Source organism: Rhinolophus sinicus, linkage group LG09 (genome assembly GCF_036562045.2).
Source record: "Rhinolophus sinicus isolate RSC01 linkage group LG09, ASM3656204v1, whole genome shotgun sequence".
Taxonomy (NCBI): Eukaryota; Metazoa; Chordata; class Mammalia; order Chiroptera; family Rhinolophidae; genus Rhinolophus; species Rhinolophus sinicus.
This window is the reverse complement of record NC_133758.1, coordinates 13,215,212-13,242,604: the sequence shown is the minus strand read 5'-3', so window position 1 is coordinate 13,242,604 and position 27,393 is coordinate 13,215,212. Positions and strand designations below refer to the sequence as shown.

Below are 27,393 nucleotides of genomic sequence, written 5' to 3'. Positions count from 1 at the left end.
GCAGTCCGTCTATTGTCTATGCTGAGGACAAAGTATCCTTTGTGTGATACATATTTAGATAGATTGACACGGAGATGGATGCATGGATAGACGGATTAAAGGATAGGGCGATGAATCTTTTTAAACCTGATTATTTTTTTGGGGAAAATTCACTTTGGTTTATAACTGGCAGTTTTGTTTTTTTCCTTGTTTTATACTCTGATCATCTCTATTGTTCTTATAAAATGTTCTTTGGAATTTAGTATTTCTGTAAATAATGAACATTTTCACCCTTTCACCACCGGCTTCATTTCTCTCCAAAATGGATTTGTTGCCGGTGGAGGGAAGTGAACAAAGTTTATTTCCTTCTTGAGAGAATAATCATATCAGTGTTGATTTTTTTGAAGGATGTCTTTATATTTTCATGACGATGCCCCTTTCTAGGTCCCTGACGTTATTCCTTCTGGTTAGTAACATGTAATTTGTGGTTTCTTATCTATGAATCATCTGTTGCATAAATACATCCCCTCCCGATCTAGTTTAGTTTATAGAATAGTCTCAAATAATTGATCAAGTGCTTCCTTTTATTGCTATTTTGAAAGTCTCTTAGCTTTTTCTTAATCAAAAAAAATGTTTAAGCAAATATGTGGACCACATTGTACTAGTAACTGTTAATGTTTCAAAGACTGTAAAAGATATTACAAATTAATCTCTCTTGCAGACGCTGAACCCAAAATGGAATGAAGAATTTTATTTTAGAGTAAGTTTTTCATTTTTTGGTAACAATTATTGTTGATGACTGTGGATGGATATATTATCCTAATGGATTCACATTGAGTGAAAACTGAAATTTTTATTGTGACATTTCTATTAATGTGAGATATGGTTGGGTAACCTCCTAATGTGTCCCAATTTTTCCAAGACTGTGACTAGTGGTAACAAAACCTAGACTTGTTTCATTTGGGAATGTTTTAGGGAGTAAAAAAGAAAGTTATCCAAATATCGTATTTCAGCTTTTATATTCAAGTTTTTCTTTAAAAATTTGGGTAAAATATAATGAAAACAGTAGCTTAATTGTTTCTATGAGACGTGTGTTACTATTATTTTAGAGATAGGATAAAACAGAAGAGGCAACATAATTAAAAAGAAGCCTCAAAATTACCAGTCATGTTCCAGTAAGGAAGGAACATTTTTGTGATTCAAACATTTGGTGTGAGTGTTTGTGTGTAGTATAAAGCAACTTCTGGAGTTGAAAATCACCAAATTGGGTAAAATTTTCTCAATCTTTTGTATTTAATATCTTAGAAAAGCTCTATGTAGAAATGACTAAATTCTGTGAATTAATGGAGATTACTGTTCAGTGAGTTTTTCTGGTGGTTGCTGGGTTTTTTTGTACTGAGGCTTTGGAAATGTTAAACTGCTATTTAATGGAAAGAAAAGAGTTGTTTTCTCTTCAAAATAAATGTATTTTAATTATCTGTATAGACATGATATTAAAAACTTTACCTTTAGAAATGCTCCAGATGAGATCTGATTAGTGAAGATTGCCAAGGGAACAGTATTGCCATTAGACCCATTATAATTGGTCCTGATTTCTTCTTTCAACCACAATAATATTATGTGTGCTCCAAACTTAGATCACTATATACATCTGTTTTCTATTATGTTCAGAGCTGAAATATGGCATTGACATTTCAATACTTGGTGATATCCTATGTATAGCCTCTGCCAGATGTTTTTAAAATTACTTCACGAAGGACTGAAAAGCTAATGGGGGCAGGTAGATGTTACTGACCCTTAGTTAACTCTCAGACAGAGCTTTCCACTTGTAAAACTGAATTGTTTAGTCAACTTTCAGTTTAATACCTCGGCCACATTTAGGTAAATTTTAGTACATCCAAAATTTTTTTCAACTAGTCTTAGCTCTCTAGGCGTCTGTAAACTCTAGTTTTCTTGGCTTTTTTTTTTATAAAGGGCTTTGTTTTATTCCACAAATCTTTATTGAGTGCCTGCTGTGTGCCAACTCCTACCATGGCCTGTGGATGCGTTGGTCAGCAGCATGGCTCTTCACAGAGCCTAGATACTAAACCCGTCTCCTTGCTCTGTGACTAGGCTGAGGGCTGGCCAGGGCCAGAAGCACTGGTGGTCCCGCTCTGTGTTGTACCATCAAACGTAATTTCATTCCACTCTCTATCATAAAGCAGCTGAGACTTACTAACAGTAGACCTGGGTCCCATCTCTGGCTCTGCCACATATAGCATTTGTGACACCAGAAAAGCCACCTGAGGACACGTGTTCTCTGCAGGTTCCTTCTCCCTCATGGAGGAGAGAGAAGCCCTCACTGAATAGGGCTATTTCCAGGATTTACATGTGATGGTGTAAACGAGAAGGGTCACCACCATGACTCACACATGGTTGGGACTCAGGAAATGATACGTGAGTCTGCATGACGGTTCCTGCCATTTTGGGGAGGTTTTGGTAAAGAGACAGAAAGAAGCAAAAAGACATGGAAAGCCTAGTAGCTCTGACATTGACACCATGGTTGCTGGAAGTGGTGCCATCTTTTCTTCCTTTGTCTCTTGAATGGTTCAAAACACGGGCTCTGGAGACAAGCAGGTCAGAGGTGGTTGGGGTTCTGGTGGCCCTGCATACGCCTGTGGACACGTAGGCAACATACTTCACTCTCATGGTCTCAGCTTCTCATTTGTAAAATTGGGGTTACAGTTATACATCATAGGGTTGCTGTCATGATTAAATGAGATCATGTGTTTCTGATATTTAATAAGAAGATAGTGTCTGAAAAATAAGATAAGCATACAATAGTAAATAGCTGCTTTTACTGTTTTCATTATTTTTATCTTTGCTATTATTAGGTCTATTATTGATTATTAGGCCTAAGAGATTTCGTGAGGTAGTGACCTCATGAAGATGTAACCTTGGTTTTACAGGCACGAGCATGTCTTTTATAGAGAAGATTGAGAAACTCTTTAGAATTATCCTTTCCTATTTTATAAAAGCAGCTAAAAGCATTTTCTTCTCATGTGCCGAAACATTAGGCATAGAGCAATATAGAAATCAATACTAGAAAACTTGATTTAATAGGTACAGGATTTCCAGAAGAGGTCAGTTGTTGAGATTATACAATTCACTTGGGTGCATTGTAAGGCATTCTATTCTTTGTCTCTTATTTCATCCTTTCTGCCCATTTTTGAAATACTATTTATGTCCCTATAGGTAAACCCATCTAATCACAGACTCCTGTTTGAAGTATTTGATGAAAACAGATTGGTAAGTGGTTCCCAGTTTTTCATTTTTGCTTCATTTTTTAAAAACTTATTTTTTAGAACAGTATCTTTTCCCAAACTCTGTTTATGTTGTACTTCTGACAGTATATATGCCCCATCAAAAGACTTTATGTTTGTTCTGTTACTAGTTCATGATTCCAACAAATAGTTTTGCATGTCTAGAACAGAAATTTTATTTGTATATATATATATATATGTGCGTGTTTTTATCATAGTTAATATTGGTGAAAGTCACATTCATGATGTATTAAACCATATACTTACATTCTTCTGTTGGGAACGTAGAGAAGCAAGCAAATCTGTGAAGAGACCATCACTCATGTAAACGAACCTTTCAGGGATTTTAACTATAAGACAGACTACCATACTGTCACCTATTCAATAGTGAATCTATAGTGATTCTCTTTGGGAAAATAAAAATCTAATTAACAGTAGATAGAAAAAAGTGAGTCTATATTTAGCAGGTAAAATTAAGCTGTATTTTAAACGTGGCACTTTTTCAAGGGAAATTAGTAAAAAGTACCTTTAAAGAATGAACCAAAGTTATGCCTGAAGCATAAAGCTGACACAAACTAGCATTTTATATATAGATTGATAGATAGGTAAGTGAGATATAGATATATATCATTATATAACTGATAAAAGTAAAATTATGTTTTAGAAATGGAATTTCAGAAGCATATCTGGCTTTCAACGTTTTGCCAGTTGAATAGAATATATACATCAAGTACCTGTGAGTCAAGTGTTCCAACTATGAAAATGAATGTTACTATGTTATGTGTAAGCTTTTGAGTTACTCTTCAGAAGTGGTATCATAGCTCTCGTCAGTTGTCACTCAAATTTACTTTCCCTGAAACTTACATACATTTTTTTGGTTGAAGTGAGTGAGCTTATGAATGCGTGTTGCTGCAAGAATTCACCTGAAACCCCCAAGTTTTGAATAGCTTGAGATGAATAGAATATTTGATTGGAAGGGGCCTTATAATACAACTCAGTTAACCCCATTCTGTCCAGACCTCTTACCTAATTTAAACATGTCAGTGAGTTATAACGCCCTGCTGGAACCTACTGTTCTAGTCTCAGGCCAGTGGTAGTGAATAGCGAAGCTTTTTATCCTGATTGTAGAATTTGGCAATGTATTTAATTTCCTACGCTTGGTATTAGTCTCCAGATTAGAAAGCCAACAGATTCTGGCTTACCACCCTGATATCTTTTCTATTAAAATTGTAGTTGGGTTCTTGGTGGCTTTGTACTGAACGCAACATTTTATACCTTGGGTAATAATTAGTCGTCCCACATCACTAAATCATTCTCGTGGTGTGTATGAACTCATTTTCTTGTTAAACTGAATGAGAGAGTCTGCTGAAGGTGCAGTTCTCTGCCCCTCGTCTCCCTCCAGGGAAGACTGTGAATTAGGTGGTGTTCAGTAGAATAACAGTAAAGTCCCTGGTGACATGGATGCTACTGCCGACTAATTAATCCTCATTCTCTCATTTACTGAGTACGATAACACTTCTTCAAGGTGAAGGAAGGATCAAATTTGAGGGAAAATGGCCTCTTGTCAGATGTGTCTTAATTATTAAATTTTCTTCCATTAAGAGAAATTCGCTGTCAAACAATTTAAGTTTCGCATTTCCAATATCTAACACAGTGACTACTGTTGGGATGACCTTGCCATGGGCTTTCAACTGTACTTCCAGACCACAAAGGGCTTTCAATGCAGAAATCCTATGTGAATACAAACTTCATCTGAAAAGTTGTTTTATTATATTAATACCTAGCTTTGCCCCAGCCCATCTGCAGTGTTGTTACTATGCGGTGAATGCTGCTGGTGGTGTTTTTTTCCTTTGGCTATTAATCCAGCTAAGACAATACGTGACTGTAGTGGTACTTGACAGTTTTAGCATTAAACAAACTCGCGTCCATTTCTCTCATAGAGATCATTTTTGGCATTTAAAACACATGCCTTTAGCAAACAGGTTTGGTTGTGTGTAAACGTAGGGTTAATCCTCCACGCCCTGGGCTGCAGAGCTGTTGACAAAGTCATGCTTTGTGGATGTTAAAATAAACTTTTTGTCACTCTTTGCAGCTTGCTACGTTCCCCTCCTAGTTTTTACTCGGTCCTAAATAAGCCTCTTTGTGAAATAACTGATGTTGCTGGATATGGAAAATAGTAAGTTTAAAACACACAGAATCTGTCCAAGTTAACTACAAATCTGATGACAGGTTTTTGAATGTGGACTTTTATTTCTTAGCTCCTTTTCGGACCTTTGCAAAAAGAGCAACATTCCATGTGTGTATCCCAACTGTGTTCATATTGCTGACTTCTTACTGGAAAACAGTCAGCCCCGGACAACCTTTTTTTTCTGTATGGTATTGAACTTAACAACAAAAACCACATGTACACCCTTCTTCAATTTTCCTTTCCTTATTTTGGGGTGTGTGTGGGGGGAGGAGTAGTTGTTTTTTCTCCTATCTGGCATATGTTAGAAAACGTTTTCTCCAGCTGCGTCCCTTTTCTCTGGTCCTTCCAGGTCTGACAATCATACTGTATGTGTGAGATCAAAACACTGCCCTCCCGTGAAAAGTCTTGTAGTAGCGGGAGCCAGACCACTAACTGGCATTTTTATAAGTTGTGCCCTCTCCACTTAGCTATTTTGCTACTTACAGATCATGGTCTAATTATCTAGCATTAAAGGGACAGTAATTCTGTGGGGTGTGTAACTGTATTTATAGTACGTTTTATTAGTTTGCATTCCGTGGAGTAGTGTGGTGCTATCATAAAAAACAGGAACACAACCTCCGAAGCTTGTGAACGGGTTTTCCTAGAGCCAAGGCATTTTTACTTGTCGGCATTTGGTTGCGTGGGGACGGTGGGGAAATACCGCGTGTGCTTGTGTGTTCAGTGCCAGGTCTCTGCATTGGTTAGAGAGCGTTCGCGGTGCCCGGCTCTGTTCCGAAAGAACTGTCTTGTGAATGTGATGTGGTTTAGATTTATAGCAGCATGGCTCCGAGTGTGTTTGCTGCTTAGTCAGCTGTGAGAGCTCCCTGCTGGGGCCACTCCTGTCTGATGGAAAAGCAGCAGCTGGGAAGGTGCTGTTTCAGGCTCTTGCTGTTTGGAAAAAAAAAAAAAAAGGCGAGAGGGGGAAAACTCCACTACAAGTCCACAAGCTGGCATTGGAGGGGGAGACGGCGGTCATGTGGTTCTGGCCATCCTACCCTCTGTCACAGTGTGGATGAGAGCTTTTTGCTCTTATCCAATCATGCCTGGAATGCCGCTTGCCACTTGGGTTATTTCTGCTATCTGTCGCTCTTGGTGCGGCAGTGCTAACGGTTTGGCAGATGGGACTCTTTTTCTTGGAGTTTGTGTCTTCAGTTTTTGACTTCTGGCAGCGTCGGGCGTGTTGTTGCCGCTCGCCCTCTCCCTCCCTGCCCTGCTGGGCACCATGGCCCATCGGCTTCGGTTTCATTTTGGCTCTGGTCGCAGCAACACAGCCCCCGAATCAGAGATCCTCGACCAGGAGAGAGAAGACGACTTTTTCATGGCATTCCACACCCTGCCACGGAGGAGCGGCCCTCACCCCTTCGCCCACAATGGAGCGGAGGACAGCGGCAGCCTGCAGGAGGCTGTGGGCGCGCTCAAGCGCAGCACGTCCATGTTCATCCCGCAGCTCCTGAGTCCCGTGGACCCGCGGCCCACCCGGAGCTCGTCAGTGCAGATTTCGCTGCAGCGCAAAGCGGCGGACGGCGCCCCGGACACGTGTGGGCTGTCCGAGGGTCTGGACGGCGATGCGGGGTCGGTATCTCGGGGCAGCTGCTGGGAGCCCCCAGAGCCTCAGGCCCCTGAGAACTCCCTTCCCAGGGACGCCAGGGGTGAAGGCCCCCAGGTCAATGGCACGTGTGGCCGTCAAGCTCGGGGTCCTGTCCCTGCTGATGGCCTCAAAGAGACTGAACTTGCAACCACCCAGGGTTCCGAGGGTGGAGGGCTCCGGATCCAGCACCGAGCCTCCAGCGCCGATGTGCGCCAGGTGAAGCTGACACCATTCGGGGCCGATGGCCAGGGCAGCCCATCGGCGCCGGAACCCAGGCGCTGGTCCCTGCAGCACGTTCCAGATGCTTCTGGAAGTTCTGGGAAGCGGTGCTTTGTCTTCCAGTTGCAGCAGCCGTCACCAGGCGTGCCAGGGCTAGGTGGTGACTTTAACTTCGGGTTCACGGGCACGAAGGGGGACAGGTTGGTGAGGTACCCCCGCATCCGACTGGAAAGGAGCACCTCGTACCCCACGCAGCCCCGAGCAGAGCGCAGCAGCCCCACGGAAGAGCGGGGCCACCCAGAGACACCACCTCGGGGCCACAGGGTGGCTCCCGAAATCCACAGGACGAATTCCATGGAGAGGATGCCACAGGGTCAGGGCTGCACGTTTAAGATCAGGCAAGATCAAAATGCGGGACAGCAGCATTTCAGAATTCTTGTGACTCGGGGCCCAGAGGAAGCTCACCAGAATCCTGAGGAGAGGACCACCACCAGGCCTGGTTCCATGGTGGCTGGAGCCCCGGTAAGTTAGCGTGCGTGTAGGTGTGGCCGCCCGTCGGAAGGGACTGATTCAAGCCCAGAAAGCTTATTCTGCAGTGTAATTAAAATAAACTTCATCCTCCTCCCTCTGGGAGTTTCCCTGCTTTGGGCCACTGTAACTTAAGGGTGGCCAAGTTGTGCTCTAGTGTTTGGTAGAGTTCCATGAAACTGGTCAGCATTGCAGAAAAGATCTTTAGGTACTACTACTCAAAGCCAGACAACTCTGCCTGTTTTGAAAATCCAACCTGTCCCCCCACCCCACTCCCTTTCCCCCTTCTGAATAAGATGATTTTTAAAATTTATTGCTTTGAACTAATCTGCCAGCGCCCCAAGATGTTGATATTAGAAATATATTTGAAAGTGATTTGCAAATATAGTCCATGACAATACTTGCCTTTAAAAAAAAATCAATTCTAAATACAGGTGAAAGAATATCACCAAAAACTTCAGTCTAGTCTCTTCATCATTAAATGTAGGTAAAGCGTGACCAGTTCTTCCTAATGGCCTTTTTGCTATAGAGGGTCAGCGCTTGTTATATCATTTATTGTCTTTGGGATTTTTTTTTTTGTCCCTTAAAACTGAACGAGTGTAGTCACACTTGTGGGACAGTAAGAAATGCGTTTTCTGAAGCAGATTGGCTAAGGGACCCTGACCAGGAACTTGGTAATGGTCAGATAGCATGGCCGTGCTGCTTCTCACCGCCCACTTGAGTGTCTAAGCCGGGATGCTGTATATAGAATAGTAAGTGCCCTGTCTCCAGCTGTGGACACAGATGCCCAAGAACAAATTTTAGCCTTTATTGTTCCTGTGTTCTTGCTCTCTCCCTTTCCGTGAAATGGAGTACAGAAAGACAGCTGCTAACCCCACCAGGCAAATCATGACTTGGCAGCTTTCATAGTTTGTAGTGGGATGAAAAGTTTGAGCAGTTAGCTTTCTTTTGCTAGTAATTACTAGCCATTAAGAGCTTTTTTTTTGTTTTTTTTTGTTTTTTTTTTTTTTGAGAACTAGCTCCTTATCTTTTTGAATTGGATTCCCACCCCCACCCCCCCAAATTTCATGTGATTACTGGTTTGCATATATGACTATGAATTGTCTTCGGGACTTTTTGTGTGGGTTTCGTTTATGAATTGTGACTTTTCAAGGTGGATGGCTGAGTGTTACTATAGAATTGTATCATCTTTTATTGCTTTATGTTTGGCCATTCAAGTACACTTGATCACTGCTCCATCGTTTGTCTTCACCGCTTTGGAAGGGGCAACCAGATGCTAAATGCAAATGTTACAGTTTTCTTGGTGTTATATAACTATTCCTTCTTACCCCTTCCCTAAGCCCCTTTCTTAGGAAATGTCTCAGTGCTGTGTCTTGGTCTGAACCAACCCCATTTTTATACAATGGTTCAAATGTCAATAAAATTTTGATATTATAAGAGCTTTTAACCTTCACCCCAAGAAAGCACCATCATGACAGTTGTGGGCTTTGGTGGGCAGCACATGTCCATGCTGACCTTGGACCACCTACCACAGGAAAACAGAAAAGCAGAATGCATTTCCTAACGTTTTGATGACTATTCGATTGTTACCAAAAACTATATCGATTGTTACCAAAAACTTAATATCATTTGTGCAGTTAGAGATGAAGGACAATTGGGTTTATATAATTAAAGTCTCCTTTGACTTGAAGTTTCTAATGTAATTAGAAAACAAATAGACTATTCTAAAAGTTACGTGTACCTTACATACAAGGACTATTGTAACTTGCAAAAACTATTATAGAGGAAAACAAATTTCTTCAAATTTGGAAATGGAAGTTCTCGAATAAAGAGCACTTCTTGGAGAATAAGTTCTGTCTAGCACAAGGTGGTTTTCATTTTCACAGGTGTGTTTTTGTACGTAGACATAACCATTAGTAAGTGGTTAGTAAGAAGTTGGTTTTCTTTTAAGCAAAAACTTTTTTTCTTTAAGAAGCAAAGAGAAAACTTGTCGCATAACAAAACTATCTGCTCCATTCAACACTTTGTACGTGTTTCATATGGGCAGGGGTGTTAAGTGCAGGCAGCAGCTGCCACGGCCGTATTTATCTTGAGGGAAAACATTCACTGCGGCGTCTACAGTCTGACTGCCACCAAGCTTTTTGATGTTTCAAGTATCTGCTGCTTTGGGCAGAAGGGCATTTCATTATTAGTTTACATGAAAAAAAAATATCTATTGCAGTCTGGTTTTTGAATGATGTAAAAACTGTTTTTTGGGAAAATCACTCACAATTCCTTTTACAAATGTGGTCGTATTTCATAATCTATGCCTTAGACCTTATTACAAAGTTGACTTTTGAGTACTTTTCTCAGTCTGTGCCTCCCAAACATCCTGTCGTGAATAAATATAAATTGCGCCATGACTCCAAAAAATGTTAACCAGCTAGATTCCCAGAAAAAAAAAAAAAGGCAACGAACCCCTTATGATGACTGATTTTTCACCCCGTCTGACACCTTCACAGTAAAATAGAATTGGTTCTTACAGCCATCAGTTTTAATCAGTTATAGTATTTAAGAGGTCTTTGAACTTATCAGTTCAATTGTGGCATTATTAATAGCCATCTAACAAATAACTTATTTTCTTAAATTAGTTTTTGAGTTATTTGGTCGGGTTATGAGCTTCTTAACTGCATTCGAGTTATTCCAAGGAAGGTGAATCACTGTTTACCAGCATTTATGCCCTCTTTCAACCCAGTTGCGTGCATAGTAACTGCTAGGCTCTGCCTTTTACAAGCTTCAGGAGCCAGTTTTGTAATCCCATTAATGTCAGTAAGTGTTTAAGACCCACTGTGTGTATAACATTACAATGGATGTCAGCTCCTTGCTGACATGGAGTTTGTAATGTAAACAGAGGGAAGAGGGCCCATGGGGGGCAAAGACCCACATTCTAACACCCACTACATACACCAATAGGGAAGTGAGTATTCTTTACTTCCTTCCCAGGTTCTCTGCGCCTTTCCCTGTGCCCCTTCAGTGGACGTATACTTCACTGAAGTAGTATCTTTGGTGATTAAACAATTCATTTCACTGAACAATAAGAGAATATCCAAAGTGTTTTTCTTTGGGAGGGATTTTAGTTGACTCTGTTTTAGAAAAAGGGTGATTTTTACTGTACAGAAAAAAAATTGACATTGGTATTAGTTGATGTCTTTTTTTACCTTAAAATATAATTCTATGACTATATGTATAAGCCACCCTTTTATTTAAAAACCCAACAACATTCTAACGGATAAGAAAAAAGTTAGTATTATTTTCATTGACTTGGTTTCTTAATGGATTTTATAAAGTTCCCACCCCCGTCCCCGGGTATAGTAGTAGTCTCTCTTAATGGGGTCATATATGAGAATATTCCAGTATTATGCAACAAAATTTCACCCAGGGATGTTTTGAAAAGCGTAGGCAGTATACAGGATTGGCACTGATAAGTGTTTTCACACACAGACACACAGGACGTGCAGTGATAGCTCCTGTTTCTATCGCATGTCACCGGTGATTGGAGAAGAGCCTTTATTTATTTCATGTAATCTGTAGAACCATCCCATTGCGGAAGCACTGTCTCACTCAGCCTTCCCAACTAGCATGAGATAAAGAGTTTTACTGTTTCTGCTGAAGGCATGCCATAGTGTCATTAGACATGATAACTAGTGTACTGTCACAGCACTGTGTGTGTATATACTGGGGCTTTTAAGACTGTGTGTATCTCGCACAATTAAAAAGCCTGTGTTGTCAAAAAGCAGTTTAATGCTTCCTGTGATGTGACATTTTTGCTGAAAATTTTGGAGCTGGCACTCACGTGGTGCCTGGCAACTGTCATAATGGAGAGAAGGCAGCATCTTTGGAGCCCGCAGCGCCAAGCTGGGCGGCGGACTGACATGTCCTGGGGAGATGCCCTCTGAGGGTGCCGCGTCATCAGTGAAAATAAGAAGTCCAGCCCACAGGTTTATGGTGAGGTTTAAATGAGGCGGTGTAGGGTGCCTCATTGGCACCTGACTGGTGTTCATTTGGGCTTCTTTTCCTTCTTAACCAAGTTATCCATCATATAAAAATCTTCCTGCAAGAAAAGTAATTAGGTTAACTGTGAACAATCAGTGTTTGATCAGCATGGTAGTAAACATAAGGCAACGTGAATTTAAGGCACATCCGGAAATGTGTCACCTTGTAGGTCCTGAGTGTTTATCCATTGGATAATGGGCGTCCCAAAGCCCCAACACTGCTCTGGGGTGATGCAGTGCCTGAAAAAACTTGACTTCATTCCTGAGCTATGTATTGTAGCAAAGGACCTTTCATTGTATTTACTTTATTGAATTTTGAAACTTTGAAGCATTTACTTCAGCTGGTGTTTTAGTCATCTTATAACTTTACCATGTCATTTTGCTATAATGTTCCCAGTGGTTAAGTTTACTTTTCTTTCTCATAGGCTGAGGCTTTTGAGCAACAATCTAATGTCATCTGTACAATATGTCTACATTGTGTGATTTACAAATGAGGGCAGTATTGACAATGAGCCTTATTAGATACCGCCTTTGAGAGGATTTTTATAAATGCCACAGCTGCTTCTCTTGGCCATGCCTGGAGGCAGGGTTCTTAAAAAGGCCATTGAAATAAAACTATAATTTCATAATACATGTTAATAAGAAAATTGTGATCTCTACATGAAAGTTCACCATACCAGAAGAAATTTACTCCCTGTCCGAATTAGCTGTAAATTTAATAAATGTTGGGTTTCTTTGTAGAGTTGATGGTTTAAAACTCCTTGCGGCTAATCTAAACGGTAAATCTATTTTGCGCAACTTGAAATAATCCAAGCAGATTTTTAAAATAAAATACTTAACTGCATATGATTACCGCGGACAGAGATTGCTGCTCTAAATATATTGACCTCTTTTTAAACTCTTAATGATGCTACGAAGACGTGCTGTAATGAGGGAGAAGCAGGAAATTTGTGTGGATCTAATGCGTAACGATGAGAATATCTGAGTTTCCTCTATAAATGCCAAAAGAAGCTTGGGAAACCCAATCCAGAATTGGCTGGTGCTTATTCAGTGGTTGAGGATCCTGCCTGTGATTCCTCATGGCCCTTCATTCACACCAGGCAGCATAATATTCCATGTCTTGCACGAGAGACACTGACTAGATAATCCATCTGCTGTGTAGACTCAACTCCAGTTGAAAGATTTCAAAGGCCTAAAGGGATAGAGTGTTCAAATTATTAGCTAAAATATGCATGGCAAGAGGTCTGTGATTTTTCTGGGCAAATGGAGATTATGGAAAGATTTTTAGGAATAATTGTGACTCAGTATGTACCATGCATGTGTGATGACCTCAGTGGGTTTTCCTTTTCGAATCTCTTGTTTGTTGTTCTGCTATGGCCTACTTGGGCAACCCGGGATGAGGAGGAATATAAAAATAATAAGTAAGTGAAACAGGTGGCCTGACATGAGTGGGCCTCAAAGTAAACCTTTGATGTCCTGCGGGGTTTGTGCTGTGTCCTGAATTGACACTTTGGTGGTCTCTAGACATCTCCACATTTTAACAGGAAGTTTAGCTTTCAGGTTGGAGGATGGGTGGAGTAGATTGAATTTCAAGAAGCTGCCTTTTATACCGTGATCATTTTAGACCCATGGATTGTTCTGACTTTTGAATAAAGTACTTAATGTGAAAGGAAAGGTGAAATGAAATGAAAGCATAAATTGAGTTGGAAAGGGCCCTGCTTTCTCTAATTTGACTATTGTTGCTACACTTTAGTGTTCAGATACTTTGTCTCCATTCCTGTAAGTGCCCGTCCTAACTACTGATTCTTTTGAAACCATTCTGTGTTTATTTTAGTGTTAAGTGTCCTGCCATTTACGACTGGGTAAACAGAAAGTGAGGAAATTCCTCCAGGGAGGAAGAGACTAGAGTTTCCCCTAGGAAATCTGCTTTTCACAGGTCCCTGGAATTTATATAACCTTCTTTTGTGGCTTCATTTTTATAGATCAGGGTGAGTCAGGTGGCTTTTACTTCCCCGATATAATAACTTGGGCAGTCTGCTTTCAGCCTGTGATGTTCCATTATTATGTTTCTTACCTCTTTCTGGGGGCCTGGGATAGGGTAGGGATGTTACAAAGCATATTAAGTATTTGATGATTCAAATAGTTTGGTAGATTTGCAGTTTCTCTTTCTTACTCTCTGTAGGTCAATCTAAAACTGATAGACTTCAAAAATATATTTAATGATCCACATATATTATAACATCCATTTCCTTGATAGACTTTTTAAAGCTTCATAATAAACCATACTTCTTCAGAATCTGTTTTTCATATTATTTAAAAATACATGACTAGATATTTAACTCTTGAAGGCAGGAAAAAAACTGCTTTGGTGCAGATTTTTTAAATTGAATTGACTAGAAAAGTTGAAGGTGGAGCAGGGTTATTAAAATGTATGTATTAGTCTCCAACCAAAAAACCTAGCACTTCATCAAAGCAGGGAGTTTTTCAGGCTAGGCGTTCTACTGCAGAACTAACAGCTCTCTCTCTCTCTCTCTCTTTCTTTTTAATTTATAATTTTCTATTTTTTTTAATGATTAGTTTCAGTTGTACAAAATAACATAATGATTAAACATTTACACGCCTCACAGTGATAACCCCAACACGTCTACTACCCATCAGACATTATACACAGCTATTACAATAATGTTGACTATATTCCCTATGCTGTGCTTTACATCCTGTGGCTGTATATGTGTGTGTGTTTATATATGTACATGTGTACATATATAAACACAGAACACATACATATTTTAATTATAGTTGACATTCAATATTATATTAGTCTCAGGTGTACAGTGCAGAGGTTAGGCTTTTATATAATTTATGACGCGATCCCACCCCACCCCATAAGTCTAGTGCCCATCTGACACCGTACATAGTTTTTACAACATTATTGACTATATTCCCCGTAACGTGTTGCACGTTACGGGGAATATTTTGTGACTACCAATTCTGACCGCTCTTTTACTTTTCTAAAGTTAGTGGGAGTTGGACACTGCATGCTAGCAGCATAACACTAGGGTCCTTTGGTATTATCTTTCTCTTGAGTAAAAATGCCTTAAGTTTATTATTTGTTCTAGATGCTCTTACTGATTGTGCTTTTCCACCTGAAAAAAGAGATACAATGTTGTAATATAATTTTAAACATCTTACCATAGTTTTAATATTTAAGTTGACTTAACCTCGTCTTGGGATAGAAGCCATGCTTTTTAAAAAATCCTGATATGCTGCTGTACACATTAGGATGTGTGAGTAGGATGCCCAGATGCTGTCACAAAGGACAAAGCAGTGAAAATCGTTTCATATAAACACAGTGTGCCTACAGGCCGGCCTGAACTCTCGGTTGAAATTTTATTAGCAAGAAATGTGTGTGTGTTCCTCAGCGTGGCAATCTTCTCATGTGTGCAGGAGTCATTTTTAAACTTTATATTCATGAACTTACAGAGCCGGTGAGTTTCCGTAGGCGTTCCGTAGGCCAGTTCCTTTCAGTTGAAAGATGAGGAAACAGAGAGCATTATTGATGCGATTACAGAGACCATTCTTTTTATCTCACAAGGGTGAAGTCATTATTAATTTTTTTAATAATACACATGAAGCACTGTGTTTCTTGACTTTGGAAGTCTCAAAGGTTGGGATGTCTGGCCTCTAGAACTTTCAGTTCAGCACACAGGACAGCTGAGATGAGGCATACCCCGTGGAAACATTAATTCATGATAGCGGGCCCTCCGGAAGCACTGATCTCCAGCACAGGCAGCGGGGGACAGATTGGTTACACGTGGAATGGGGCACGGGGAGGGGGGGTCACGATGGACAGGAGTGATGTCATGGAGGGAAGGTTGGAACTAGGTCTGGAAAGATGACCAGGATTTGTCTCAGTGGGTCAGTGGGAGGGGCTGTGTTTGGAAGACTGAAGGCAGAAGTGACTGCCAGTGACGTGGTTGCTATATTTGCCCAGGAATTTCCTTGATCGTGATGAGCAAGTTTCAGCAAATTGTGTTTTACTGTGAAATGTCGTTGTAGAATTTTGGGGTGTGGTGATTGGCATGAATAATTCCTCTCTTCCCCATCAGATAAGGAGTTGAAGGAATTCCTTCCTTGTCTGCCTGACTTCCACAGAGTGTTCCGTGAGCACCTTCCTGGGCGAGGCTAGGGGACAAAGAGACACCCTGACGACCCCTCCCGTTGACTGTTGGCAGCAAGAATTAAACAGATACCGGTCACCTTCATTGTAAATCATGTTGTACGGCCGGAACTTGAACAGAAACCAGGAAGCCTGCTTTATAGAGGTTGAGACCGTTAACTATTTAGATGTGCAGTAAAGAATTTATTCTGAAAATGAGCTAAAGAAATGAATATTGTAAGCATTTCTCTGCATATTTTTCTGTTTGAGATGACATTATAACATCAGGAACTGCTAAACCTCAGTCTGCGTTATGATGTTTGAAATACTATATTAGTTATACATAGTACACACACTTAATTGTATGCAGTTGGATTTCACAACAAATCAAGAAAGGACAATAACCCCCATTTTCACCATTCAAATGAACCATATTCAGTTATATAGGGTTATTAAATAAACAGTTATTAAATAAAATTCATGTTGGTTGGATCTAAAACCTAATCCAAGCATTAAAGTAAGTTCAAGATTTATCTAAATCTAGATTATTTAAATAATTTCATATAAATTTTTCACATAATAGAATAACAAGCAGAAAAAAAAAGAGGATCAGATCTGTGAAAGAGGGTACATTCCTAATCTTAAAAGCAGAAAAGTAAATAACAAAGAAAGATGGATTCAGCCATATAAAAGTATTAAATTTATGAACCATGAAAAAAATTAACTCAGGAAAACAACAGATGTTTATCTTAGTGAGTTTTCTAATACAGTGTATCTTTTCCGTGTCTTTGATTCTACTCACATTTTTGCTAACAGGTTTACATCTACATCATAAAAGTTTATTCTAGTAAATGCTAGAAAACGCTAAGGTTTCCCTCTCCTGCTTCTCTGACCTCTGCACTGGGAAATAGATACATATAGGTGAGTCACATAAAGGGAATGACAATAAAGACCTAAATGTCCAACTCTCAAGTTGTATCACTTTGTACCTTTTACATTATGAAAATGATAAATAACTCATAAGGAATAAAATTGGGAGAATTTGTGGTTGAAAATAGTATACTCAAATATCTGATGCTAGTATCCATGGATGGATATGACTTTAGAATGATTTTCATTCGTGTAAGTATTTTTAAATGATAAGGCAAATTGTTAGGTACTAAAATTCTTGTTTTGAAATATTAGGGTTAACTCAGAAGAAGTTAACAAATTAAGCAGAAGCCTTTGTAAAGAGGTTTTTGTTTCTGCTTTTCTAGTATGTTTGCTTTCCATACAATTACAGAGAGCCGATGGATGGAAAGAAGTTCTTTGAAAGTTACTGGCTACTCTTAAAATAATTTCGCGATTGTGGCGATTGTGCAGTTATATCCAGGTGTGAGCCATTAGGCCTTTTGGAAAAGGAATGCTCCCTTAATCTTTCCTTCAATATATTTGTCACCCAGAATTTTAAAATTTGAAATTTTCTTTTCAGCCAATGCATATATGAAACAGGTAAATTGAGTTTTATATATCATTATTCTTTGCTTATAAAAACTCGACTGTCCCAAGAATATGCTTCCCAAAGTTCACTTAATTAAACACTCTAAAATGTTCCTATTCTAATTGTTAGGTGTTAATCCCATGAGTTTAGACGTGGTGTTTCATTTGCAACTTATAAGAAATTGTCCGTATTTCATAGTTTAAAATCAAGTAGCCGAAAATCCTATGACGTGTCAAATGAAGACCTGTTACCGTAAGAGGCAATGTGACCTTAAGAGTTAAACGATTAACTGTGATAATGCCCAAAGAACTGAGACCACTGAGCAAGTGCTGTACTGTCTCTTGGCAGAGAGAGGTTTCCCATTACACGTAGATTATAAACTTGGGAAGGGTGCCTGCAGTTTGAGGGATCTAGGAAGTATCTCTGTTCCCAAGGAGTTGATCCTCTTTATTGCGGACAGGGGCCTCACACACAGATGAAACGTTACTGAGTGTGTGAGGGTGGCCCATTTCCTTTCATGGTTCCCTGCTCTCAGAGAGCTTCTGATCTAACACACGAACGAACACTGAGGAAAGTTAGGAAACAACAATATTGGCTTTGTCCGGGGAACCCTGGAAGGGGACCATATATGCATGGATCGGGTGTATATTGATCTGGGGACCATGACAAAGCAGAAATCCTGGAGAGGCCATTCTGTGACTCTCCAGAGCTAAAGGTACATGTGACTCATGGATGAGACAGTTTGTGAAAGGGACCTGGGCGGAAACAAAATATTCCCCTGGACATCAGACCACCAGGTTGCGTGCCTTAATCTAGATGAAAAATAGTTAAGCGTCTTTTTTTTTTTTTTTTTCAAATCGAGTACTAAAATTTTGGGGGGAAAGGGGTTGGTGAGTTTTTTTGTTTGTTTTAAACAAATGATAGAAAATCCATTGTTAAACCCACTTCCTCACTTACTGTTACCTTTGCATTGAAGAATAGCCCTATTTTGAACAGCTCAGGCAATGAAGTAAGTACAGAATTGTACCTAACATCTGTCTCTTCGTAATAGAACAGAGAAAAACTGAGGGTTCTAGGTGTGGATGACCTCCATTTCAGTGCCTTTGTTTTGTCAGTATTTTGGAGAGAACTGATGGTGAGGTCTAGAAGATGGTTATGTGTTTCTGACTCATGGAGTCGTAATATTTGTTTATGCTTTCTCAAAACCTCCCTATTTTTCATAGATGGAACTTTTTTGCTGCTTGAACAAATGGGTGGAACTCCCCAGTTGGGCTGCCTGGAGGCTGATAAAAATCATTTGTGGTGTTGCTAGTAGATGAGATGATAAACATTTATTAAATGAATTCATTAAGTACATTCTGCATACCAGACCCCATCCTAAGTTCTGGGTATGTAGTAGTGAACAAAAACGACAGTAAAACTCTCTGTCCTCATGCAGCTTACATTCTGGGAGTGGCGAGGGGGTGGGGAATGACAGAGGAACAAAATAAATAAGTAAAAATACAGTATGTTAGATGATGATGAGTGAGTGCCATGGAAACAGCAGGCAAAGTGGGTCAGGAGTGTTGCTAGTTTAGGGTTTACACAGAGAAACCAAGAGAGATGTCTCTGACATGGTTATGACAAGCAAGGCATGTCATGCAGATACTGTGTTTCCCTGAAAATAAGACCCAGCTGGACAATCAGCTCTAATGTGTCTTTTGGAACAAAAATTAAGCCCCAGTCTTACACTATGTAAGACCGGGTCTTACATTCATTTTTGCAGCAAAAGACGCATTAGAGCTGATTTTCCGGCTAGGTCTTACTGTCAGGGAAACACTTTAGCTGGGAGTAGATCCTTCCAGACAGAATGCGGAACCAGTGCAAAGGCTCTGAGGTCTTAGGGTGCCTGAAGAGTAGGAGGAACAGCATGGAGGTGAACACGGCTGAAATGGCCGTACAGGGTTGAGATGCACAGAGTTGGCAGACAGAACGGTTACAAGGATGGGCGGTCACGGAGGGCCACTGTGAGGACATGGGGATGGGCGGCGACAGGAGGGGATTGAGTAGAGGAGTGATGTGACCATACGTACACGTCTTCACAGACCACAACGGCTCCTGTACTGAGATGGCAAGGCAGGAGTGGGAGGCCATTGCAATGGTGCATGTCACTCACCTTAGAGGGTGGCAGTGACCTGGCCCAGGCCTGTGCTGCTGGAACACTAGACATATTTGTTCTTCCAAATACAAGGGACAGCGTGATTTTCTCAGGAGTTAGTCTAACCTGAGTTCTTAGACTGTCATTTTCACGTTGCCATGCCTAGAAAATGGGAAGCATTGATTCTCCTGAAGCAAATGTTATTTGAAGATGCTTTCTGCGCCTGTGTCATGCCAGGACGTGGGTGGATTTATTTTTACGGTGTTGCACCAGGGAGTCTGCTTCTGATTTGCAGATTGCATTTATTACAAGGCATATTGTCCATTGATGAATAATGTGTGGGCTGCAAAGCAGATACACAGCTTTTAAAATAGCTCGTTTATCCTGCAAGCCTCACTTCCAGAGAGAGAGAGAGAGAGAGAGAGAGAGAGAGAGAGAGAGAGAGAGGCAAGCCCTTCAGAAGTGTTGTCCGGGAGCAGGGTTTTTTGCATGTTTTTCCCCAATTGCTGAGGTCATTGGTTTTGCCCTCTGGTTCATCATGTTTCCTTGACAGGCCCTAGGACTTGAAACAGACGGACACAGTCTCAGTTCATGGATAAGAGCTGCGATGGGCAGAGAATTTTTAAGTCACTGTTAAGGAAATAGGTGCCCCTTTGTCTCACTACTGAAAATTTCTGTTGTAAATGTGGGTTGAAACAATGGGAAATACCAGACATCATGTTTTTGTACCAAAGTTCTGTAGGCATGGTTTTCAGGGCAGTGGTCACTGCCAGTTTATCCTTGTTTATTTAAACCACCAACTAAGCCTTGTGCAGAGGCTCTGGGTTTGGAGGAGCAGATGGAATCCTCGGAGAGCGGAAAGTTCCACTGGAGGGAGTGCTCCCGGGAACATTCTCTGTCTCCAGGATGACAGGGTTACGGGCAGGGTGTGGCGTGAAGTGGGTCGGAGCCACCTCCCTAATGGAGTCCAGCCCTGCAATCTCTGTGATCTTTGCTCACAAAAACCTCACTGCAGATAACTTTTCCTTTTGAGCAGGTTTCTGATTTTGCCCAATATGTTGCAATCTTCACTTAGTGGCCAGGTGGCATCTGTTGGAATCCTGGTGTGTGCTGCCAAGCAAAACAGACACAGCAAGATTTGGCTGAAGTGGGGTGGGGAGAAGGGGAGGCAAGGGAGGGTGGGGAGTAGGAAGGTGGGCTGTGTTGGGGGATGAAACAGTAATTATCTATAGAACCGAGGTCTGCAGTTTAGTAAGTCACTGCTTTACAATTCTCAGAAATTCATCCTAGGTTCATGAAAGGGTTTCCAAGGCGATTGAATGCCTCTTTCATTTCGCACCCTCCGTTCAGAATAGTGTTTAAATGGTACAGCAGAAAGAATTAACTAGTGTTAACCTTCTGCCCAGTGCAAGCCACTGGTCATCAGATTTGTAACTTTATTTTAATTTATTGCTATTAATAGGTTGACTTTTAATGGCCTAGAATCTGCCAAGGATAACTTAGGCTGGATAAAAGGGATTTCACTGATTCTTATTATCGAGCTCATTAAAGGAACCCACTGCCAGGAATGGATATATTGATGGGGGGAGGGGGAGAGAGGGGACATAGTACCCAGGTGGCACCCAAGGGATTCTGACCTGCAGTCAGGGTTGAAAACAAGTAGTTTAAGAAGTCAATATTAGTGACAACCTAAGTCTTGATTTGGTTAATAACCTTTGATGTAAATACTGATTTACTGCATTTATTCCCCCTGTTCTTCCTTCATTACCCCAAAATATACATTTTGTTTGTTTATGGGGTGGCTTGTGCTACAGGTGGGAGTGTCCTTTTGTGGCTCAGTGGTCCACACAATCAATTTCCATGGAAATGAGTCTGTACAAGACCGATGCATTAAGAGCAACAGAGTATTCCAGTTGACTGGCATGTGGAAAAAAGTATATCTCCCAAAACAGCTTAGAAATGAAAGGAATCATTTTCTCCTCTGTTTTCAACTGCAAGTAGTAAGTGAAAGTGGAATTCCAAATCTTGACTGGCAAGACCAGTCTATCCTGTTATATCTTATGTGCAAATACCATTTTTCTCCAGGTAACTAAAGTATCTTCCTTCTGTAAATATTAGCCGAGTGTATTTTTGTGGCTTTTGAAAACTCCACTTCTTGAAAGTGTTGACCAGCTGTCCAATTTTCATGAATTTCAGAGATGTGGTAATAGGTGATTTCTTCCTTAGTGTATTTAAAGCAAACTATTAAAAAATGCAAAGGTCTATAAAGGTTCGCCGGGCCACCATCTCATTTTTGGAAACAGGAAAGTGGGGTGCCTTGTCCAAGGGCACCCAGGAAGGTGGTAGCAGAGCTTGATGCCCTGACCAGTGTTCTCCCCACTACACCCAGCACAGGGGAGCATTGAGCTACAGCATTCCTCCTTAAACGACAGGCACACCGCCCTTTATTGCGCCTTGTGGATGTTGCATTTTTTAGGAATGGAAGGCAAGACCCTCCGCCAGCAAAAAGATTACATTTCCTTGTGTTATGGCCATCCAGAACCCCAATACCTCCAAGGCCTGCCTGTTATAGCTACATCTTGACCATCTGGAGCCTTTTGCAAATGAACTGCCCAAGGATAAGTCCACACTATTCTGCTCTCTTTCTTGCCTTCTTAAGTAGAGCGTTCTAAGCATATCACAACAGTTTTTATTTATTAATTTTTTTTTTGACTCACTGTTCCCCTCATAGCCATGGATTATTCTCTAATCTAGTCATTCTTTATGTAAGTAAATATTTATGATGCCATCAGGGACTGATAAGGTATATAATTTACTTTCCTTCATCTTTCAAGTTCTCAGGACACCCGTGCTCTTGGAGCAGTTTGCCGCTTGTGGATTTCTCGTTTCTTTGCTACCTGATTGCCACTTCTTGTGGCTCTCGTATGTAGTGTATGTAGCCCACCTCCTTCTTGTAAGTTGCTGCGTCTGATCTGCTGAAGACTTAGAAGCGTGTTAGGATGGTTTATAAAGTGAGAGTAAGGATCTGAGTCATTCTTTTTGAATAAAGTGCGCAGGATCTGTCTTTTGTCTTTCCTCTCCCATGTCCCTTTGCCTCTTAGACTTTTCTCTGTCCTCCTGATGCAGCTCTGGATTCAGATTATTGGAAGATTTAAGAATTCAGTGGGTTAAAATACACCAGCTGCTTCGCGTAGCTCCTGGCACGAATTAGTGCTTAATAATTGTTAGCTGTTTTTATTGTTCCCTCTGAAGGAGAAGATGTAAATTCTTCACAGATGTTTAGGAATTGGATACGCAGAAAAACCTGTCAGCTGAATATATATATGGGGAAACACATTTTTTAGTTCATCTTATTTTTTTGTGCTGTCTGGATTTCATCCTTTCCTTTTAGGGTTAATGAATTCTCTACTGTACTGCATGGAAGAACCATGGGGGCGGGAATCAATAAAAAGTATTCTTAAAAAAGATTCTATGATTCACTAGACTACCAGGTGTCAGCAGACTTTTATGTTTATGACTTTAAGTTAAAAGGACTTTATAGGCTTTGGTGGTTTATTCTCCTCTTTTCAAAAGGCCAAACCGGGATCACTTTTTGAATTATCTTTTCTTTCTTTTCCTGAATATATTTCTGAAAAAGTTTTGTTCTGATTTTCATTAAACCGAAACAGAGCTTCATAATTTAAAAGTTACCCTTTAGATCTCTATAAATTATGAAAACCAAATTATGAAAACCAAGCTATATGGCTGATTCTAGATCATTTTGTCAACAGTGATGTAATTGCACATACAAATCGTGTGTTGTGCTTACTGAGTAGGATGTAAAAATGTAGGAATTGAATGCGTAGTTCTCATTCATCATGTTTGTTTGATAATAATTATATGAAAATGAATATTTTTCCTTCTGTGTTCCCCACTTCACCCTGAATATGCTTCTGTCTAATCTAATCTCTGAATTTCAGGAGTCTATTAATAAAGTATGTGTAAAGAATTAGTTGCTAATTTTGGATGTGCTTGAAATGAGATTGTCAGCAAATTGCAGCTTCTAACCTAGGACTGCAGTTTGTTGTGGATTAGCCATCATCCCTGGTACAGAAGATAAATTCCAAACTCATGAAAAATATGAAAACTTCATTTCTTATGATTTTCCCCCCATATATTAATCTTTCCTTATATACCTTTAGGGTCCTTAACATGTTATGTGAGCTCATGGATTGTTTTTCTTTTCCAGATTTATTTTACTTGCATTAAGATTTTGCAATATGAAATCTGTTGGCAATTAGAGACTAGAAAGCACATCTTTACTGATTAAATAGTAAACATAGAGAAATATGTATTCCTAAACCCCATCAGTAGGTAATAGCTGTGAGATAAGCTTCAGTTCAATCGTAGAGGTGTCAGGTAATTAATATTATTTAATTCAGTGTGCCCTGAACTTCGTCAAACTTCATTAAACAAAAAATAAATAAGGTCCAGAAAGGTCATGTGAATTGCCTGCTGTTGCCACCTTTATAGGCTGAAGTCAGTAAGGAGAGGTGACCCTTCTGAATGCCTTTTACATTCCAGAGATGCAAGTACGAAGGAAGAGAAACATGATCACCACTCTTTGGACGCTTATTGCCCAGCTATTGTAGTTATGAATAGTAAAGAGTTACTAATAAATGAAATACTTACATATTTTCCTAAGTATGCCAAAGGAAGTAAACGGGAGGCTGACACAGAGAAAACACTAGGGAGGCCTGCTTGAAGAAGGGTGCCTAGGACGAGCCCCTCTCAAGAGCTGACTGCACGTGGAGGCCTACTGTGTGAGGAGGAGAGCGTGAGCCGCGTGGGGGGAAGTGAAGCCCAGGAAGAGGGAACCGTGCCGGACATAGAGGTCCTGCAGTGGGACAAGAGTTGTGCATGTTGGAGAAGCTGACGCTGTGTGGCTAGAGCATAGTCAGTGAAGGGGTGAGTGGTCCAAGGGGAGCTGGATTTGCGGGGGCCCCAAGATCATTCACAGCACAGAGTACATGTGTCCACCTGTCTGATGGTGAGTAACATGGAGGTACCTTGGTAGATAAAAATAACTTGAATTAACTCAGCTTCTCTAGAGCCTGGGAAAGTAAAGGCCCTATCTACAAAGGAATAAAGCACGCAAACTTCTAAGACCTTGGAGATTTAGAAAGGGTCCCTTCCTCTCAAAAATCACAGGAAGCCACTGTTTGTTTCCTTCTCACAATTCTGTGCCGTGTATTTTGCCTCGCTACCAGATGTCATAAAGATAAAGCAGACAAGAATGTGAGTGAGGGCATAAAGCTTTCGTGACCTCTCTTTAGATTCCATCTTCACTTTTGAACCGATTGGCAGACAAGTCGAAGCTTTTTTGCCGTTCATTTTTGGACATGAATACTTGTATCCAGTATGCACACCGTATGTAGTTGTTGACAACTGGGTGTTGTAGAAAGGTCTTGGTGACCATACAACAAGTTGGACATATGTACTTATCCATTCAGTGAGCTCTAACTTGCAAGGTGCTTCACTTCAGACCAAAATGGTAGCCTGTGTGGCCTTCGGTGCAGATTTTCGGTCTGGCCCTAAGACTACAGTTAGAGTTTACATCAGCATATCCTTTTTAGAGTCAATATGAGAAGACGTTGTGGCAGAGTAAAGATGGCTGCACATGTTTTTATCCCTTCCCCATCAAGAGGTAGAATGTATTGCCCCTCCCTTTGAAATCTGGGCTTGTCCTGTGAGGGCAGTTGCAGTGATGTGGGCTAGTTCTATATTTAGCCTTTAAAAGGATTGCAGCTTCCGCTTTCTGTCTTTTGGGAATGTGTGATTTTAGGATCCAGCAGGACACGATCTGCTTGACCATGTAAAGAAGCACAGGGTAGCCACATCTCTACGTTCCACTTTCTAGCCATCCCCACCAAGTGCCAGACAGGTAAATGAAACCTTAGGTGTTTCAGCCCCAGTCACCATCTGACCACAGCAGGTCAGACCACAGGCTGCCCAGTCAGTCTATAGAATCCTGAGAGAGAATAAATGGCTGTTGTTGTTTTAAGCCCGTAAGTTATGGAGTGCTTAGGCAACAACAGATAACCCAAAGAGGCAGTATCTTTCATATTCAGTCCTGGGGGATTTGAACTTGGCTTGTTCAGTGGAGCCGCCTCCCGAAGGTAAGCTTGGTGGGGTGTGGGGTGGTGGAGTACTCAGACAGCTGTTTTCCTGGAAGCTGGAGGAGGGTAGCTGTACACAGGATGGGCAGACCGAATAACAGTTCAGGGAGACACTTGGCGTAGACAGCTGAGAAGCAACTGCAGTGGCCCAAATGAGCAGAAGGAGTGGGTGTTTTGGAATTATTCAACTTTAAAGGAAAAAGATAAACCATTTAAGGAAATTTATCATATTCATAGAAGCTGCAAGAAGCGCATTCTTAGCCTAGATCTACACCAAGATGCAGTTCTTTGTTAAAACCTGGTTTAGTAGCTGGGTAGTAAAGTACTTCTCTCAAATACTAAAGAATGCTTTAGTACAAGGTGACAGGCTTAGTTTCCTTCCTTCTCAAATGTTAGTGAATTTCAGTGCCCACTAAAATTTCATTGACTGTTTGCTGTAGGCCTTTGTAGCCATAGCAGGGGGTAAAGTGTTTTTTTTACGTTGTAGGTACTCAATATGTGGGATCCATTTCGTTTTCCATAGTAATTTGGTTCATGTTACATACGATTTAACTAAGTTTGCTGTAAACCAAAAGTCACTGTGTTTGAAATCACCGCAGCACAAATCAGTCACATCATGCCTACATAATGGAGTTTTTCCATGTCATGTGATATCTCTCTCTCTCTCTCTCTCTCTCTGTCTGTCTCTCTCTCTCTCTCACACACACACACACACAGCTCAGACCAAAAAAACTTTTTTGGGGGGAGGGGGACAAGCAAAGAATTTCCTATGTCTTGAGTAATTTGAAAAGATACACAGCTCAGGTGACACCCTAAGCACAGATGTGTGTGAAGTCCTCAGCAGCTGGATGCTCTGTCCTGTCTTCATTTGGAAGGAATCACAGTCTGGTGGCTGTGTCAGTCCCTCCCTTTGCCGTGGCCTTAATCACCTACCTATATGTTGTGGGGGCTGCGGATGACACCCAGCCTTTCTGCAGCTGCAGCGTCAACAACCTCAGGGCCACAGCCTCACCTGTTAACCTGACCCAGACTTGGGGGTCAGAGGTATGTCGTTCGGAGAAGGATGGGATGGATGAGGGCAGGAAGTCTTTAAAAAGCCCTGGCTTGCTGCACGTTGGAATTAGAATCCCCTGTGGGCAGCTGATGTCAGCAGGGGCGTCTCAGCGTGTCTGTCATCTTTGGTGCCGTGTGGACTGTGCCAGCAGGAACAACTGGTTAAAGTCTTTGGCCTCTGTTGACACTTTTTAATACTAATGTTTTGTTAAAGATCCTTTTTCAAGTCAATAGCAAGAAAAACATTAACACTGGCTTTTTGTTTAGAGTCTGTTTACAGTCTTAAAAATAGCCTGCTGGGGTGTATTAAATAAATAAAACGCTGGATGTCAGGTCCTTTTTCTGCCACTGACAGGTCCTGTGACCCCTGGCCATTTAAGTTTTCTGAAACCACTTCCTTATTTGTAACATGATATTTGCATTAGTGTTTCTGTAAGGAATAAGTGCAATAACTTGGAGAGCTACGTGAATGCTAATGTAGTTTCACCAATGTGGTTGATTATATTGTTATTAGTGATAATACAATGCTTGC

General features: G+C 40.8%; 1 protein-coding gene across 12 annotated transcripts in view; it reads left to right on the top strand.

Annotated features, from left to right (window-relative positions):
* The window catches only part of NEDD4L (NEDD4 like E3 ubiquitin protein ligase), a 309,137-nt gene that overhangs the window by 169,277 nt on the left and 112,467 nt on the right, over positions 1 to 27,393 (top strand). For 7 of the 12 annotated variants that reach the window (XM_019755309.2, XM_074339904.1, XM_019755306.2 and 4 more), the window contains 2 exons: positions 701 to 739; positions 3,214 to 3,267. In XM_019755309.2, coding sequence (XP_019610868.2) covers positions 701 to 739; positions 3,214 to 3,267 — 93 coding nt within the window. Of the gene's footprint in view, positions 1 to 700; positions 740 to 3,213; positions 3,268 to 6,075; positions 7,838 to 27,393 lie in introns of those variants that run through there. The other 5 variants (XM_074339903.1, XM_074339901.1, XM_074339902.1 and 2 more) reach the window with 5 other exon arrangements.